Raw genomic sequence first — 15,292 nt, forward strand, 5'->3', positions numbered from 1 at the left:
GCCATGCTATCAGGAAGTTTTCATTCAGTAACTCTGGATTGTTTATTGTAATGGATCCTGTATTTGCCTTTGAATGTCAAGTTTTATACTTGAATTTTTTTGGCAATGTTGAGAGGTTTTATTTTGGCTCTTTGCATTATTTAGCCTCTTCAGAGTCTTTATATGTTATCAGTCTGTTAAAGATAGTATTACACAATGCCTGTTTTGTTTAGTTTTCTTCTTGGAAAAAGTTCTTAAAAACAAGTTTTTGTGTTAATTAAGGTGAATTTATGGTTCCTTTTTCCACATAATGTAACCGGTAGTGTTTATGATAAAAAAATAATTATGTGATCGGTATCGGTGATCGGCCCTCATGGGTGATCGGTATCGGCAGGAAAAAACCTGATCGGCACATCTCTACTTTCTATAATAAATCTTTTAGGGAATGAATCAAAATCTACAGAACAAAATCAAAAGTATTAGATTTCTAATGTTGGTGTTGTATGTTAAAAGTACAGTGTTAATTCAACACTTGTTTAGTCTAATTCAGTGTTTCTCAACCCTGGTCCTCACCGCCCCATGTCCTGCATGTTTTAGGCATTTCCCTTCTGCCACACACCTGAATTGTATCTCTGGGTGATTAACAGGCTTCTGCAGTACTTGATGGTCATGCAATCATTTGAATCAGTTGTTCTGGAATAAAGGCACATCTAAAACATGCAGAGTATGGTGAGGACCAGGGTTGAGAAACACTGGTCTAATTCAAAGATAGTTTAGTTAGGGAAACTAACACTCCTAACACTAACTGGAGTGTTAGTTTCTTTAGGGAAACTAACACTCCAGAGCTAACACTCCAGAGAGTGCAGAAAGAATTATTCCAGAGAGTTAAATTTTAGCAACACTGTCTGGTTTTGATTTTGAAATCAGACAGAGTTGCTCCCACAATTGCAACGTATCTGTGATGTCACGTGTTTGCCCGAGGAGCGGAGACAGCAGCATGGCGTCTTGTCTGGAGCTTCTCATAACAAGGTAAGTTCCATGTTAAGATTAGCATGTTTTTGATTATTTTTTTATGAATGCATTAATTTTCCATTTGCGCAAGAGTATCGACTTATGCTTAACATAAGTTTTGGAAATCACGGTGTATACAACTGTTTAATACAGGCATGCTCAAGTCCAGTTCTCGAGAGCTGCCATCCTGAAACTTTCAGATGCTTCCCTGCTCCAGCACACCTGAATCAAATGAATGGCTGGTTAGCAGGTCTGTTCAGAGTTGATCCTGGTCTGTTTGAGTAAAGATGCATCTAAAAGTTGCAGGACGGCAACTCTCGAGGACTGGGTGTGAGCACCCTTGGTTTATTATTTTTGTTAGCAGCTTAAGCCAAGCAGGTGTAGCACAAGGTGGTTAACCGAACATTGAAACTGTCAGAAAGGCCATTTGAGTTAACAGTATTTAGCTGCGGAGTCGTTTTCTTGAAGTTTTCGGCTTTAGACGGCATAATGGGAAGAGTGGCTGTTCTGGACTGGTGGCTTGATTTATGTGATCAAAGCTAAGCCAAAATGTTTTTGTCTCTATACATACAATAAATAATAACATATTGGCTGCCTTTCTTTCTTCATTAATACGTCATGTTTGTGACTGAAGCCTGTTATGATGACTTCAACACATTTCTTCTGACAGGTTGGCAGAAGAAATGCTTTCCAGAATGTTTCTGTAAGCTGACTAATTTTTATAATACCTAATGATTATGTGATACTTAATGTCTGAGTTGTATTCATGGTAATTATTTCAGACTTTTTTATGCTTTATCTTGTAGGTGGTGAAAAATGCTCTCCAGGCTTAACCGAGTGGGTAGAGTAATTTGAATGAATATGATGGTGACGCACACAGGTGGGTCTGGTTAGTTTTGCTCACACTTCGTTTTAATATATTTATTTATTATTATAATGTTTCTGCTATTTTTACTGTTTTTCCTGCCGGCATTCTTCTGTTGGTTCATGTGCTTCTTCTTACTTCCAAAGGCCACAAGAAGAATCCAAAACAGCTCTTGTCAAACTGTGAACCATGTTGTCAGATATGTGCAGGTATGTAGTTATTCTAATGATCTTATTTCTTGTGTAGAATCACTTTCTCATTGGCTTAGTTTGCTATTTGAATGTAGCTGTGCTACATATAATTAATAATTTTTATTATTCGTCGTCTTAGTATTTTGTCAAAGATGGGAGCCAGTGTTGAAGCCTTCCTCATTGCTGTGGAACCAGAACAGCCCTTCATCCTGCTTGTTGGTGAAAACGAGAGCAGCACAAAAGACACTTCACCATCAGTAATCACAAGTAGGCCTGTCACGTTAACAAATTTTGCTGGACGATTAATTGTCTAAAAAATTATTGCGATAAAAGATAATATTGTTTCAAAACCTTTTGACACTGATTTAATGGAAATGACTAATACATGTGATTTTCTTATAGGTACACCTTATTTTCAAAAGAACACTGGAACTGATAAACTAAATAAACAAAACAACCAAAACCAAAAATAAAATGGATTCTCAGTCTCCATTAACAAAAAATTTACTTGAATAAAAACTAAACAACATAAAGCCAAAGTGGAAATAAATGCTGCATTCAACCAAAAGAGTGCAGATTATGAAGTCTGTATACTATATTGCCCTTCAGTAATCACTAGATTTAAATAGAGAAGACGGGCACATCCGACTACCTAATGCAGTAGTTCACACTACACAATTTTCTGCCCCTATTTTCCCCTTATGACAATCTTGGGTCGTTGGCCGATCTAACCGATCATCCTGCAGTGTGTGGTGTGTTACGGTAGATCATCGAGGCCGCTCCAATTTAAATCAAGAGTTATCCCTGACTGGGAGATTAACGCAGCCCGTTGAATGTGACAGGTAGCCAATCAGAAAGCGCAGATTCTCCTCCGTGCTTTCTGAGAGGTAATTACGGAGGGGAATGTCCAGCAGACATTGGAGATATGTGGTATCAATGTTTATTCAACATTAATGATACCACATAATATATATATATATATATATAATATATATATATATAATGATTTTCATTCAGTCAGGACTTTACGCTGACTCTAGCCACATGCATCACAAGTAGATTCTAGTAAAGCACTGATTAACGCCGGATTTTAAAATTAGTTAACTGGACTTGTAGCCATTATTTTGTGCCCATGTGGCTGGACACCACACGGCACGACAAACCCGATCAAACCGTTATACCTAGGATTTCTGTTGGCTAAGGTGTCTCTCAGGGTTTGAAAATGGGCCGACAACTCGTGTAATGTGTGCTGGACATTAGACTAAGGAAATGAGGAAGGGAGGGTCAGTGGAGAGCACCGGAGCGGARCCTTTTTTCATTCAGTGTCATCAACAGAAAGAAAAGAGGCCGGAAGAGACGATAAAGACAATAAATAAAATGAGGTCGATAGGTTTAATTTATTGTCCGATTGATTGATTTATTGTTTATCGCGACCGGCCTAATCACAAGACCATCCCTGACCATCCATGGTAGCTTTTGATGAACTTTCAAAGCACACTTCATCTTCAGTGCAAAGTACCACAAATTCCTCTACAACTTGTGTACATTAATCCAACCTACAGTTTTGAACATTGATGTGACTTTTGCACGACAATTGAGGAGATGAACATCCTTGCTTTTATTTTACCAGTAGTAAAACTAAATTTACAGTAAAAATACTGGCATCTACAGACGACAGTGTTTGAACGTATATTTACTTTCACCACTGTATTTTACAGTAGCCGACAGATACAAACACCCAGCAAACACGAGAAAAACAAATGCAACAAAGAAGAGTTGCAAACAGACTACAACCACAAATGCAGCAAACAAAAAAAGAGATGCAAACAAAAAATGCTGAAAACAGAAGTGCTCCTGACCACTAGGGGAGTCGAACAAAGAACAGCTGTGTATCCAAAATCAGGGTGTGCATCCTTTCAAGGGCCTTGAGAAACGGCCCGGTCTGCGGCGGGTCCTTCGAAGGTCACGAATATCGACGACCGGAAGAGAGAACCTGGAGCTTTCAGCTAGCTGCTTAGCCTCTACCTTGGCATTATGTTGCTTAGCAACCGTGACAACGTGAAGCGCAGAGCGGCGAAGGAAAAAAAAAACTGACTCAAAGTTTATTTTATTCCTGATTTCTCCATTACTCCTATTATTCCCAGTTCCCCATTACTCTTCACTTTTTGTAATAAAGGCTGTTGCATATTTAAAAAATAAATCTTAGTCTAATTCTAAAATGCTCAAACACCTATAGTACATTTACACAAGGAATGCAAGCAAAGTATTCCTTTTCAAAGATCTCTCCAGATCTCGGCTAAGACAATACAGTTTAATCAAACTATTATGTTTGATTAACTTTAACTTTTAAAGGGTTTAACTTTAAAGTTAACCCTTTAAAGTTAAAGGGTTAACTTTAATCAGTCAAACCAATTTGCTCAGGAATAAATGAAATACTTTAGTGTACCAAAAATTTTACAACTAGATGTTACCTGACTTAATATTTGTGTTTAACTCCCAGTCATTTGGGGAAAGCCCAAATCAGTCAGATGTTCTCATGCAGTATACTGAATTTGGACCACCCGGCCTGCTGGCAGCTGGCTAGCGGAGTTAATGCAGCGGGAGGAGACATCTCCGAAAACGTCGGAGCATCTACATTCTCGCCTACAAACATTGTAAAATTGTGTTGTGTCATGGTTTCTAAGCAACATAATGCCGAGAAGGAGGCTTGACATCTAGACCGGGCCGTTTCTCAAGCCCTTGAAAGAAAACGCTTGAAAGGATGCAGACTCTGAATGCGGACACAACTGCTCTAGTGGTCTAGAGCAGTGGTCCCCAACCTTTTTATTGCCGCAGACCGGTCAAGACTTGGACATTTTGCTGCGGTCGGGGAGGAGGAGAGGGGGGGCATGTTGGTGTTCCAGGTAAAGCCTCAATATGCCCAATTTGGTTTTTCTTGGTCTTTTTATCGCTGCCTATGGGGTTTTCCCTGACTGGGACAGAGAATAAAACCTGTTGAATGTGACAGGTAGCCGATCGGAAAGCGTGGGAGGTAGCCAATCAGAAAGCGTGGTGACGTAAGAACAGAGGGGAATCCCAAACAACTGACATATCGCTCAACTGTGAGTCCGGTGGATATCGGAGATATGTGGAAATGTTTATTATATGTAATGCTCATTATTATATATGTTTATTGTGCTTATTCAGTTAAAAATGTTAAAAAACAGTCACCTCCAAATCATAGTGCAGCAAATAGAGCGGCTGCTCCCGTCGTCTTTTATCCACCGCCTTTTCTTTTTGTTACGTCTTTTATCTCTTAAAAYGASTMCACAAACTATCACTAYTGYTWCTACATCGTCATCCGTGTTTGGTTATTCTAAATTCCCGTATTATATGTTGGGGGTTTTACTGGATTATCCTCTGGAATCGGGATGTTCGTGACTGGATTCGGTTCGGGCCTTGTGGCTGGACACACGGACCGATGAACCTGTTGTACTTTTATCAGCTCTGTGGTCACAAAGGTTTGGAGAATCGGCCAACAATTCTTAAATCTTGCCATCTAAACTAGACTTCAGACTCACAAGCTCTACTCATCTCCTCTTGACCACTGCCCAAACGCTCTCTGACTCGGTCGCTATGGTAACGTTTACATATCCCTTCAAAATAAGATACAGATGCGCCACAAAAACGAACATTTTATTTTCGTGAAAATTTTAACTTACTATAATGACTAATGGTAGCCCTGAGCTTGTTTCTCTGCAACGAGACGGTCCCATCTGGGAGTGATGGGAGACAATAACACCCGAAGTGTTGCTTTTATCCACAGCCTGCTTGGTCTCTACGTGGCGAAGCAACTTGAAGCTTCATTGCCTCATTAGCAGCCGGTCGCCACATGTTGCGCAGAGCGGGCTTGTAATGTGGGGACTCACCTACCGGTCCGGGATAAATCCATTCTCCTGTCTCTTCTCTGGGCCTTTTCCCCTTCGCAAAGAAACTTTCCAAAGACATCTGATCTGTTTTCCCCTTCGCAAAGAAACTTTCCAAAGACATCTGATCTGTTTCTGCTTGTGGGCTGTGTTGGCGCGCAAGTAACCGAGAGAATCCGGTTAAAGGATTTTCAAAATAAAAGATTCTCCAGTCTCAAATAATACATACAAAGGAAATATTTAATTATTTCTTGCGCGGCCTGGTACCAATTGGTCCACGGACCAGTACCGGGCCGTGGACCGGGGTTTGGGGATCACTGGTCTAGAGCACTTCCGTTTTCAGCAATTGTTATTTTTTGTTTGCTGCATTTTATTTGTGGTTGTGGTCTTTTTTGTTTGCGTCTCTTTGTTGTATTTGTTTTTCTCGTGTTTGCTGTGCATTTGCACCTGTCGGCCACCATAGTATTTACGTTTAGGATTGAAAATTTACATTTTCAGTAAAATACTGGCAGCTACAGACACCAGTATTCTACTGTAAATGCACAGTTGCTGTACCGAAATTTATTCTTAGAAGATTACCGTTAAAGCAAGTGCAATGTAGATACTGTGAAAGAACAGTAAACTACTGGCAGCTACAGATGCGAGTATTTTACTGTTCTTTCACAGTATCTATACTGTACTTGCTTTAACGGTAATCTGTGAGAATTAATTACGGTACAGCTACTGTGCATTTACAGTCAAATACTGGCGTCTGTAGCTGCCAGTATTTTACTGTAAATTTACAGGATTATTTCTTAGTGTGGAGTCAACACTGACATGCAGTAAACAGCTGATGAAGCTCAGCAGCAAGTGGAAAATTACTAAATGACAAAGACTACAAACGACATGCTTGTCAAGGGAGTTAAATATGATGAATTAGCATTTGAATGTTCAGTAATATTTGATTAGAAATGGGGTAAAAATGTATGTTTTCTTTGGCGAAGACATGATTAAAAAGTAAACTGGTTTGTCATTTTAATCATATGTATGTAAGACTAATACCATTCACTCTGTTCAGTTAAATATATGAATTAAGTCATCCAGCAGTTGTTGTGGTGTTATAACACGCACACACAGAGACCACACAGGAACTGCTTATCCTTGGTAGCCTGAAAAAAAAAAAAACTAAACAAAGAAACAAGTCTTTCCCTTTTAGTTCTACATGATTTACAGCTGGAAATAACAGCAAAACAAACAACATTATTTAGAGCTTTATTTTCAGCAATATTAAAACTTAAAAAAAAAAATTACCCAGTCAGTATAACAATGGCTRAAGTCTTTTTTTTCCGTTGTTTTGGTAAGATTTTAAAATAAATTTGCAATGTGATGCTTTCAGCATCTCAGACATCAACGTCTGGGGAAATGTTGATATAAAACCATAACAAAAAAAGCAACTGTTTTTCAGTGCATGTCCAGTCCTCACCTCCATCTGTCTGCGCTGTTTTTCAGACCACAGCCTACCCCAGCAGGGATCTGTTCCCAATTATAACCTGGTTTAATGTGTTATTTGTTTCACTTGGACCACATTCAGTCATTGTGCCCCTGGCAAAATCTGCCTCAGAAACAATGGCCAATTTAAATGACATAATGTCTAAGCTGCCATCAGATAATGCAACCCACGCAACTACTTGGCCAGGGCCACATTGTGTAGGTTGTAGGAAAAGCTGTATGCATTGTGTCCGTAACATAACACTATGATACATTGGAGGGTTTTGAATGAGTGGGCAAGAATAGTTTGACCAAGTTGTAGTTTCTGTTGGATGATAGTAAGTTCAGCAGTTCTTGGTAATGGAGCAATACAGTTCATCAGAGCACAATGGGACAATGCAGGAACAGGAACATACACAGGATAAAAAATGGGATCTTCATCAGCTATTGACACCTTGTTCTGCCATGCGCATGGAGATTGAGGGCTTTCGGCAAGAGGTTTTTGTCAGAGTCGAACACTGCCAAAAATGGTCAAAAACGCTGTGTGTCCGTGTTCCCCTATGTGCCTAGCAGAGGTTTTCGTATTTAAATGAAGTTGCTGAGTGCCATGCAAATGCAAATCAACCGTTGAGCACCGGCTTTTGACTCTTATTCATTTTGTAGCTAATCCTTTTTAATTTCTGTTCACCATAAAGAAGAAGTATGTTTGGAGAAAACAATCTGTTTTATCCATTAAATATATATATTACATGTGTGTTAGGAGCACTGAAAAACATGTTCCAGAGTGGTTCATTGTACATAAAGTATTTTTGTGAATAATATTCAAACTAAAGTTAATGTTCACTGATTGCTTTAAAGACCCAGAGTCATGCTATATTGGAGTGGTAGTGGTCATTCCACATCACAATGCAGGACTTAAGAAACTACAGATTTTTCAGTATTCAGTTGCTTAACTCTCGAGTTTAAATTGAAGAACAAAATGGTTGAAAGTTTGTGATACCTTCTGATAGAATATAAACATTTGTATTCTTTTTTTAAAGTTTTGTTAGTTAAGCACTAAATCTAACAGACTATGAATCTGTCACTTAACTTGAAAAAATAACTTTTAGAATGTATTTTTTTCTGTCAACTTTCATTTAACCCTCCAGTCCAGTTGGTGGCAGTAATGCGCTTTCATAGTCGGTCAAGCAGCCGCCATTAAACTCCAGAGGAAGATTTGCACTTGTGGTAACGAGTGCTAACTGCTACACCCAACATGAAAGAAAATACCCGTGCGTTGTGTGAAATGGTGGAAAAAGTCCTATTTCACGGAGTTACCTTTCCAGTATCGTTTTGATATTAAGCAATGATCCGGCGGAAAACAACAGATGACACCGCGGCGGTCCAACAAGACCGAACTCACGGTAAGAAAGCTTTTACGAATATCATGTGGAGTGAGGCGAGTTGCTTTGTTTGTTTCTTACAGAAAACGATCTGTCATTTTCTTAATGCCGAAACAAGTGTAGGGTGAGATTTTGTATTGCGATCTCTATTACATCTGATGTTCTGAACTCTTAAAAATACTTCTTTGATTTTTTCAGACCTTAAAAATGGCCAAGCCGTACCAGCCAGACCTCAGACCACGGTGCCGAGGAGCTCTTACGGAGTCCACCAGGACGAAGAGAAATTCAGTAAGTTATGATTTAGTGAATAGTGAACACTTGCATATTTGTAAGGAAAACTGATCTTCCCGTTATTTTATTTATTTTGTTGTAACGTAGTACAGCAAGGCATAGTGTGTAACGCAGTAAAGATCTACAAAATGGCGGACGGAGGACGGATCTGAGGACGAAGTCATGAAGCCGGTATGTATAATCACTGTGTTGATTCCCGACTGTATAATGGTTGGTTGAGAATAATTTTAACTTATTTACTTACGTATTTTTGAGAAAGCAATATATTTGCTACAATATTTTTTTAATTTTACATTTCTTTCCACAGACTCCACAGAATGAGAGTCACATTTGTGTCAATGAGACTCTTCTGGAACTGTCTGATGTCCGTGATGAGGACAGAGATGCAACTGTGTGTGAGTATCTACTATTTTAGAATGTTGATGATATTTTATGCTTCAACATTGTTTATGTACATAATGTAATTATGCTATTTATTGACAATGCACAAAAATGTTTTCCAGCTGCATCCAGGACCTACTGCCAGTCATCCAGATGTAGCTGAAGAAAGAAGCAGGTAAAATTTATTACTAGAGATTGACATTTCTAGTAATATGAATTACTAGAGACATTAGTAACATTTGATGCATCAAAACTGATGCATCAAATGCATTAGTTTTGCATGCTTGTTTGTATATATGTGTGTATGAATGCAATCAGCAGTGAAAAGAAAAATAACATTACATTTTCTTAAGCTGTAACATTTTGGGACAAGATGGTTTTCAATAATTTTAATGTAGCCTCAATGGTTAATGACAAATCACTGAAGTACTTTTATCAATGTTTTGATACTTTACCACATAGCCATAGTTTTCAATGACAAATGGATTACACCTCCCCATATTTGGTGTTTCTAAACCAAGACACTTTAAATGTCAGTATAGTTTCAACAATATGTTTTCATAAAGATTCTTTATGACTTAATGTCTGTTCTGTGTCAACAGCTGCTGGAGGCGAGGGAGAGCGTTCTGGCAGCAGAGGAGATTTCCTTGTCACCATTSACYTCATGTCTGATGAAGAGGATGGCGTCTTCGAGGGTGTATCGGGCTGGATTGTGAGACCATCAAGTTTCCGCAGCCAGGAGCTCGGCAACCTCTGCTCCAAACTACAAGAGAGACTTGAAGCTAACCCAAAATACAGCATGTTGCGTMATAAGCGTTTGTATGTTGGATCATGCTCAGAAAGAAAGCCACCACCACACGGCCCAGAAGTAGACAAGCATTTTGTGCTGTAATCTATTTTTTATTTTATTTTTTTTTAAACTGAAGGTTTTTTTAATTTATAGATGTGTTATTTTATGTGTGGTTTCTTTATTTGTAGATGTGTTTTTTTATATATATGTGTGGTTTCTTGTAGATGTGTTTTATTTTATATATGTGTGGTTTCTTTATTTGTAGATGTGTGTTATATGCATGTCTGTACATATTTCTTTTTCAACAAAAATTWAAAATATAAACTTATGCCTTGTGCTTGGTGTATTTTTATTTCTGGGTTATTTTTTTATAATTAGGGAGGGGCTTAACCAGGCCGGTAATTATAAAGGTCTAGTGTGTCCAATAGGGAGATATCTACCAACCAATTACATGTAAGTAATGAATTGTGATGTCATTGTTTTTTCATCCAATGACTGACAAATCACGTGGGTCTCCTGTTGCTATTAACATGTTAAGTAGAGTCGTTAAGCTGTTAACACCCCTCCGCACTTCCCCCACACCTCCCCATCCCTCCTCCCCCCGTTGTAGGATTCCGCATTCGACAGCATTCGACTGTGGCCGGCGAAACTGCGCTGCCCCACCAACTGTCGATTGCTGTCGATATCTGTCGCTGACTAGCTGCATTTGCATCAGAATACATGGTCAAAAATCCCACTATTCGTCCAGTGATAAACATGAGCACACAAAGAAGTAACAGCCATAGGAGTGCTGCCTAACTGTATGTATCCTTTTTTCTTTCTTTCCTTCTTTTTCCAGTACACATTTTGTTTTGGTGTAAACAGGAAGTCTGTGAATTGCTTTTAAGAAGTATCTTTAGTGCTCTGTAATGCCATGTTAATTATCTCGGTGGTTAATGTTTCTTATAATAAAACATGGTGACGTGTTTTGTGGAACCTGTGGTGAAAGCTGAAATGTTTTAGGTCCTGTGTGTTGGATTCACTGTAGTTGTAAATGTAAACTGTAGCTAAATGAATTGTCCTCAACACACCCTGATGGTTGCCATGGGGATTGGTTTGGCCATTATGAGGTGCTTTTGAAACAAGGGCATAGCTTTTAAGATACAGACTATAATTCCCTTTTTACATTACAATAAAAATGATGGACTTTAATGTAAAAAGGTATTCCTTCAACTGCTGTTTAAGGTGGGGCAAAAATAAGTTTGAAAAGATTTTTGCTACAAAACACATTTTATTATTTGATTAGCCTAATGTAAACTTAGGCTGTTATGTAGTTATTGAAAAAAGTTGAATATTAGAGTTGAACAGTTCATAAAACCTCTTGTTTTTCTTTTTAAATAAATTAAGTGGGAATATAAAATCACAATACAGCTGCAGTTCTTTTGTGGTTGCGCTGTATCCCATCTTTCCAACTGTGCTAGGATGTTGAAAAATGTGTTATGACGATGTAAACGGGAGGAAAGATGAGTTTAGTTTGTGGAACATCAACTCCTGTCATGCCTTTGAAATGTGTTACTGCTTTGGATGTGCCTCTGTTCTGAATAGTGCGAATATCTTGGGAACACGTCTGGTAGATTTTAGAGTCCTTACTTTTGCTGCTATGTCATTCTAAATTTTAATTCAGATTCTTTTCATTCTTAAGGTTTAACATTCACATCAAACCCTGGTTTGCCTCTCCTGGCTCTTTCACCGAGCTGTTGCTTAGAAATTTACAAGGTGGTCTGTTAAATGGTAAATTAACTACATTTATAGAGCACTTTTTTATCATTCTGACCACTCAAAGGGCTTCTCAGTGGAGCCACATTCACTCAGTTGCACTCAGAAACATTCGCACATTTATAGGCTAATAACTAAGTTTAACTTGGAGTTAAATGAGTTGCCTTACTTCGACTGGAAGCTGGAGTTTACATCTTCTGTCACTGTTATTAAATTTATCTGAAATTGTGAGTAGCTGCTCTTTATTGTGAACATAGGTGTTCTTCAATGTCAAATGTTTACATTATTAATAGCTCTCCTAACAGAATCCTTTCACATCAGTGTCTGTGTGGGTTATTTGGGTCTTGGCTGTCGTTCTAGCCGTGCATGACACAGCACAGGAATCAGCTGACGCTCCCTTTGGCCCTGTTCACATACTCTATTTTAGCAGCTCTTAGTGAGGATATATTGATTCTCATCTGTCATCAAGCATTCAAAAAAGAAACTTGTTTTTTAATGCTAATAAGTAAAACACGTGATAGGCCTGTCACGATAAACAATAAATCAATTAATTGCACGATAAATGAGAGCCATCGACCTCATTTTAATTTATCGGCTTATCGTTTCTTCCTGCCTTTTTCTCTTTCTATTAAAGACACTGGATGAAAAAATGCTCAACTCCGGTGCTCTCCACTGATCCTTCTTTCCTCATCTCCTTAGTGTAATGCCCAGTTCACACTACACACAACCGACAGTTCACAGAACTGTCAAAACCTGAGAGACGGTAGCCAACAAAAAATTGTAGGTATGACTGTTCGATCAGGTTTGATCGTGCAGCATGTCCAGCCACACGGCAAGAGCAACACACCACATACAAACCGATTTCTCTCACCTACATTAAGATTTCAAAGAGAAAAGCCCGCTATATCGCACGTGAATTAATGTAAACAAACGCGGCTGATGACGTAGAAGCAATAGTGATAGTTTGTGAGCTTATTTTAAGCAATAAATGATGTAGCAAAAAAAAAAAAAAGATGTTGGATAAAAAAGAGTGGAGGACCGGACTTTATTTTCTGATATGGAGGCAAGTTATTCTGGGGTTTGTTTTGTCTTTACCATTTGTGTTTAAGCTTCATCGGTTAATTTATATTTCCCGTTTTAATGTTTAAAATTACATTGAGAACAATGGGCACAAAATAATGGCTACAAGTCAAGATAACTAATTTTAAAACCAAGCATTAATCAATGTTTTACTACAATCTACCTGCAGTGCATGTGGCTAGCATAAAGTCCTGACTGAATATCATTATAACCTATTTATGTCACGTTACCAATGAACAACTGAAAAGTTACCGGGTTTATCAACTGCGGCAGCAATTTGCTCCAACGATTTGTCATTTCTGTGGATATTCTTTGCACGAAGTGTTGAATAAACATTAATGTTGTTTCCACATATCATCTTCGATGTCCGCTGCACTCCCGGTTGTGCCGTCAGCTGTTTGGGATTCCCCTCCGTGCTTTCTCAGGGGAAAGCACGGAGGGGAATCCACTCTTTCTGATTGGCTACCTGTCACATTCAATAAGCTGTGTTCTCACTCCCTGGTTTATCGTGACAGGGAAAACCCTGATTTAGATCGGAGCGGCCACAAGGTTCTACCGACTGGACACGATCATTCAGCTACAAAATCGCAAGCAAAAATGTTAGAACATTTAACATTCTAAGATTGTCATAAGGAGAAAATCGGGGCAAAGAAAAATGTGTAGTGTGAACTGGGCTTAAGGGAGGAGTGAACTATTGTATTAGGTGGTCGGATTTGCCCATCTTTTTCTATTTAAATGTAATGATTATTGAAGGGCAATATAGTATGCAGACTTCATAATCTGTACTCTTTTGGATGAATGTAGCTTTTAATTCCACTTTGATTTTATGTTGTTTAGTTTGTATTCAAGTGCATTTTTTGTTAATGCAGACAGAGTTCATTTTATTTTTGGTTGTTTTGTTTACCAGTTCCAGTGTTAAATGTTCTTTTGAAAATAAATGCATCTATTTTTGGCAAGATATTGCTTGCATTATTATGTCATTACCATTACATCAGTTTAAAATGGTCTTCAAACGATATTATCATTTATCGTAATAATTCTTTGGACAATCGCTCAGCAAAATTTGTTATTGTGACAGGCCTATGTATATATAAATATTGTTTTCCTTTTGTTGTTCTGTGCCTTTTCTCCTGATGTAGAAACTTTGTTGCTTTCGTTAGTCTATTGTTTTCTCCTCACATGCCTTTTTTTCCCCCTAATCTTTATTTTCTATCCTTTTTCTGCTTCAGTCTCTTTCACCTCTCCTCCTTTTTCACTTTTTCCTTTCATTACTTAGCTTTGGCCTTAATTTTTTTCATTACTTCATTCCTTTCTTTACAAGCTCCTCTCTGTCTCTCCATCTCGCTCCTCCCTCTCAGTCTCTCTGACCATGTGCCAATAGCCTGACGGCCAGTTCGTTTTTATCCTCTGCCTAGAAAACAAGGTCTAAAGTTCAAAGCTGTTGCTTTAAATTGCAGGAGAGGGAGAGGCCAATGCAGAGGGAACCAAAACTTGGACACAGATTTGAATCTACTTCTGAATTGTATAATCACACACTTTATTTATTACCTCAGTATGTTTGAGCATTATTCACCAAATATAGACAAACTCAGATGGTCATTTTTAGCTCATTTAAGCTATATTTTCAGCAAATAACCTCGAACTGAGGTAGTAATATATTTTGGGAAAGTTATTTGTTGCACTGACCTCTGTGTATTTTTAACATGTCCTGTACAGTTATAGATCTGAATTACCATCAGAAGTGAGGCCAATAGGTGAACTGTTGGCCCTTCACTTTTTGTTAAAGGGGTAGTTTTATTTTTTATTTTTTTCTATTTTCGGTACAAAATGAAGTCACACAGCGTCAATACGGACCAAGCATAATTTTGCACCCACAGTGGAACAACTTTATTTTCACCAAAAAGAATTTTGAAATAATTTTCTAACATTCTAAACTGTTTTTGTAGTCTGCTGCGTGGAAATGGATTATGTGGCTTAAATGATATCAAGCAGCAGGAAGTTGATCTTTTTCTTTCGGTGTAATCCTGGGTCACAATCTCTTATACTTTGAGAGAACCAACAGGCCCATCCTATCATAATTTCAGAAGATTTAAAAATCTTCTATTATGATTTACAATTTTTGTTTCTTTATATTTTATTCATTTACTTACAATAAATTTCAGCGGTCAGGTTTGGACTTGTGCAGAAGCCATGGC

At 38.2% G+C, this 15,292-nt stretch overlaps 1 protein-coding gene and 1 long non-coding RNA gene across 5 annotated transcripts in view; both read left to right on the forward strand.

Moving 5' to 3' along the window:
- The window catches only part of LOC103466861 (vitamin D3 receptor A), a 115,134-nt gene that overhangs the window by 39,920 nt on the left and 59,922 nt on the right, over positions 1-15,292 (forward strand). Inside the window, exons 1-3 of one of the 3 annotated variants that reach the window (XM_008412741.2) lie at positions 1,308-1,693; positions 1,797-1,870; positions 2,002-2,064. The exons of 1 other annotated variant lie outside the window; for it this stretch is intronic. In XM_008412741.2, the coding sequence (XP_008410963.1) occupies positions 1,846-1,870; positions 2,002-2,064 (88 nt within the window). In that variant the 5' untranslated portion in view covers positions 1,308-1,693; positions 1,797-1,845. Of the gene's footprint in view, positions 1-1,307; positions 1,694-1,796; positions 1,871-2,001; positions 2,065-10,496; positions 11,063-15,292 lie in introns of those variants that run through there. One more of the 3 variants, XM_008412744.2, reaches the window with a different exon arrangement.
- LOC103466862 (uncharacterized) lies at positions 8,578-9,625 on the forward strand. Of its 2 annotated transcripts, XR_533996.2 has the most exons (5): positions 8,578-8,821; positions 8,999-9,088; positions 9,179-9,262; positions 9,399-9,486; positions 9,595-9,625. It is a non-coding gene; the product is annotated as an uncharacterized LOC103466862 (long non-coding RNA). The 2 variants fall into 2 exon arrangements; XR_533995.2 differs by lacking the exon at positions 8,578-8,821 and having other exon boundaries at positions 8,939-9,088.

Source organism: Poecilia reticulata, linkage group LG7 (assembly GCF_000633615.1).
Source record: "Poecilia reticulata strain Guanapo linkage group LG7, Guppy_female_1.0+MT, whole genome shotgun sequence".
Classification (NCBI taxonomy): domain Eukaryota; kingdom Metazoa; phylum Chordata; class Actinopteri; order Cyprinodontiformes; family Poeciliidae; genus Poecilia; species Poecilia reticulata.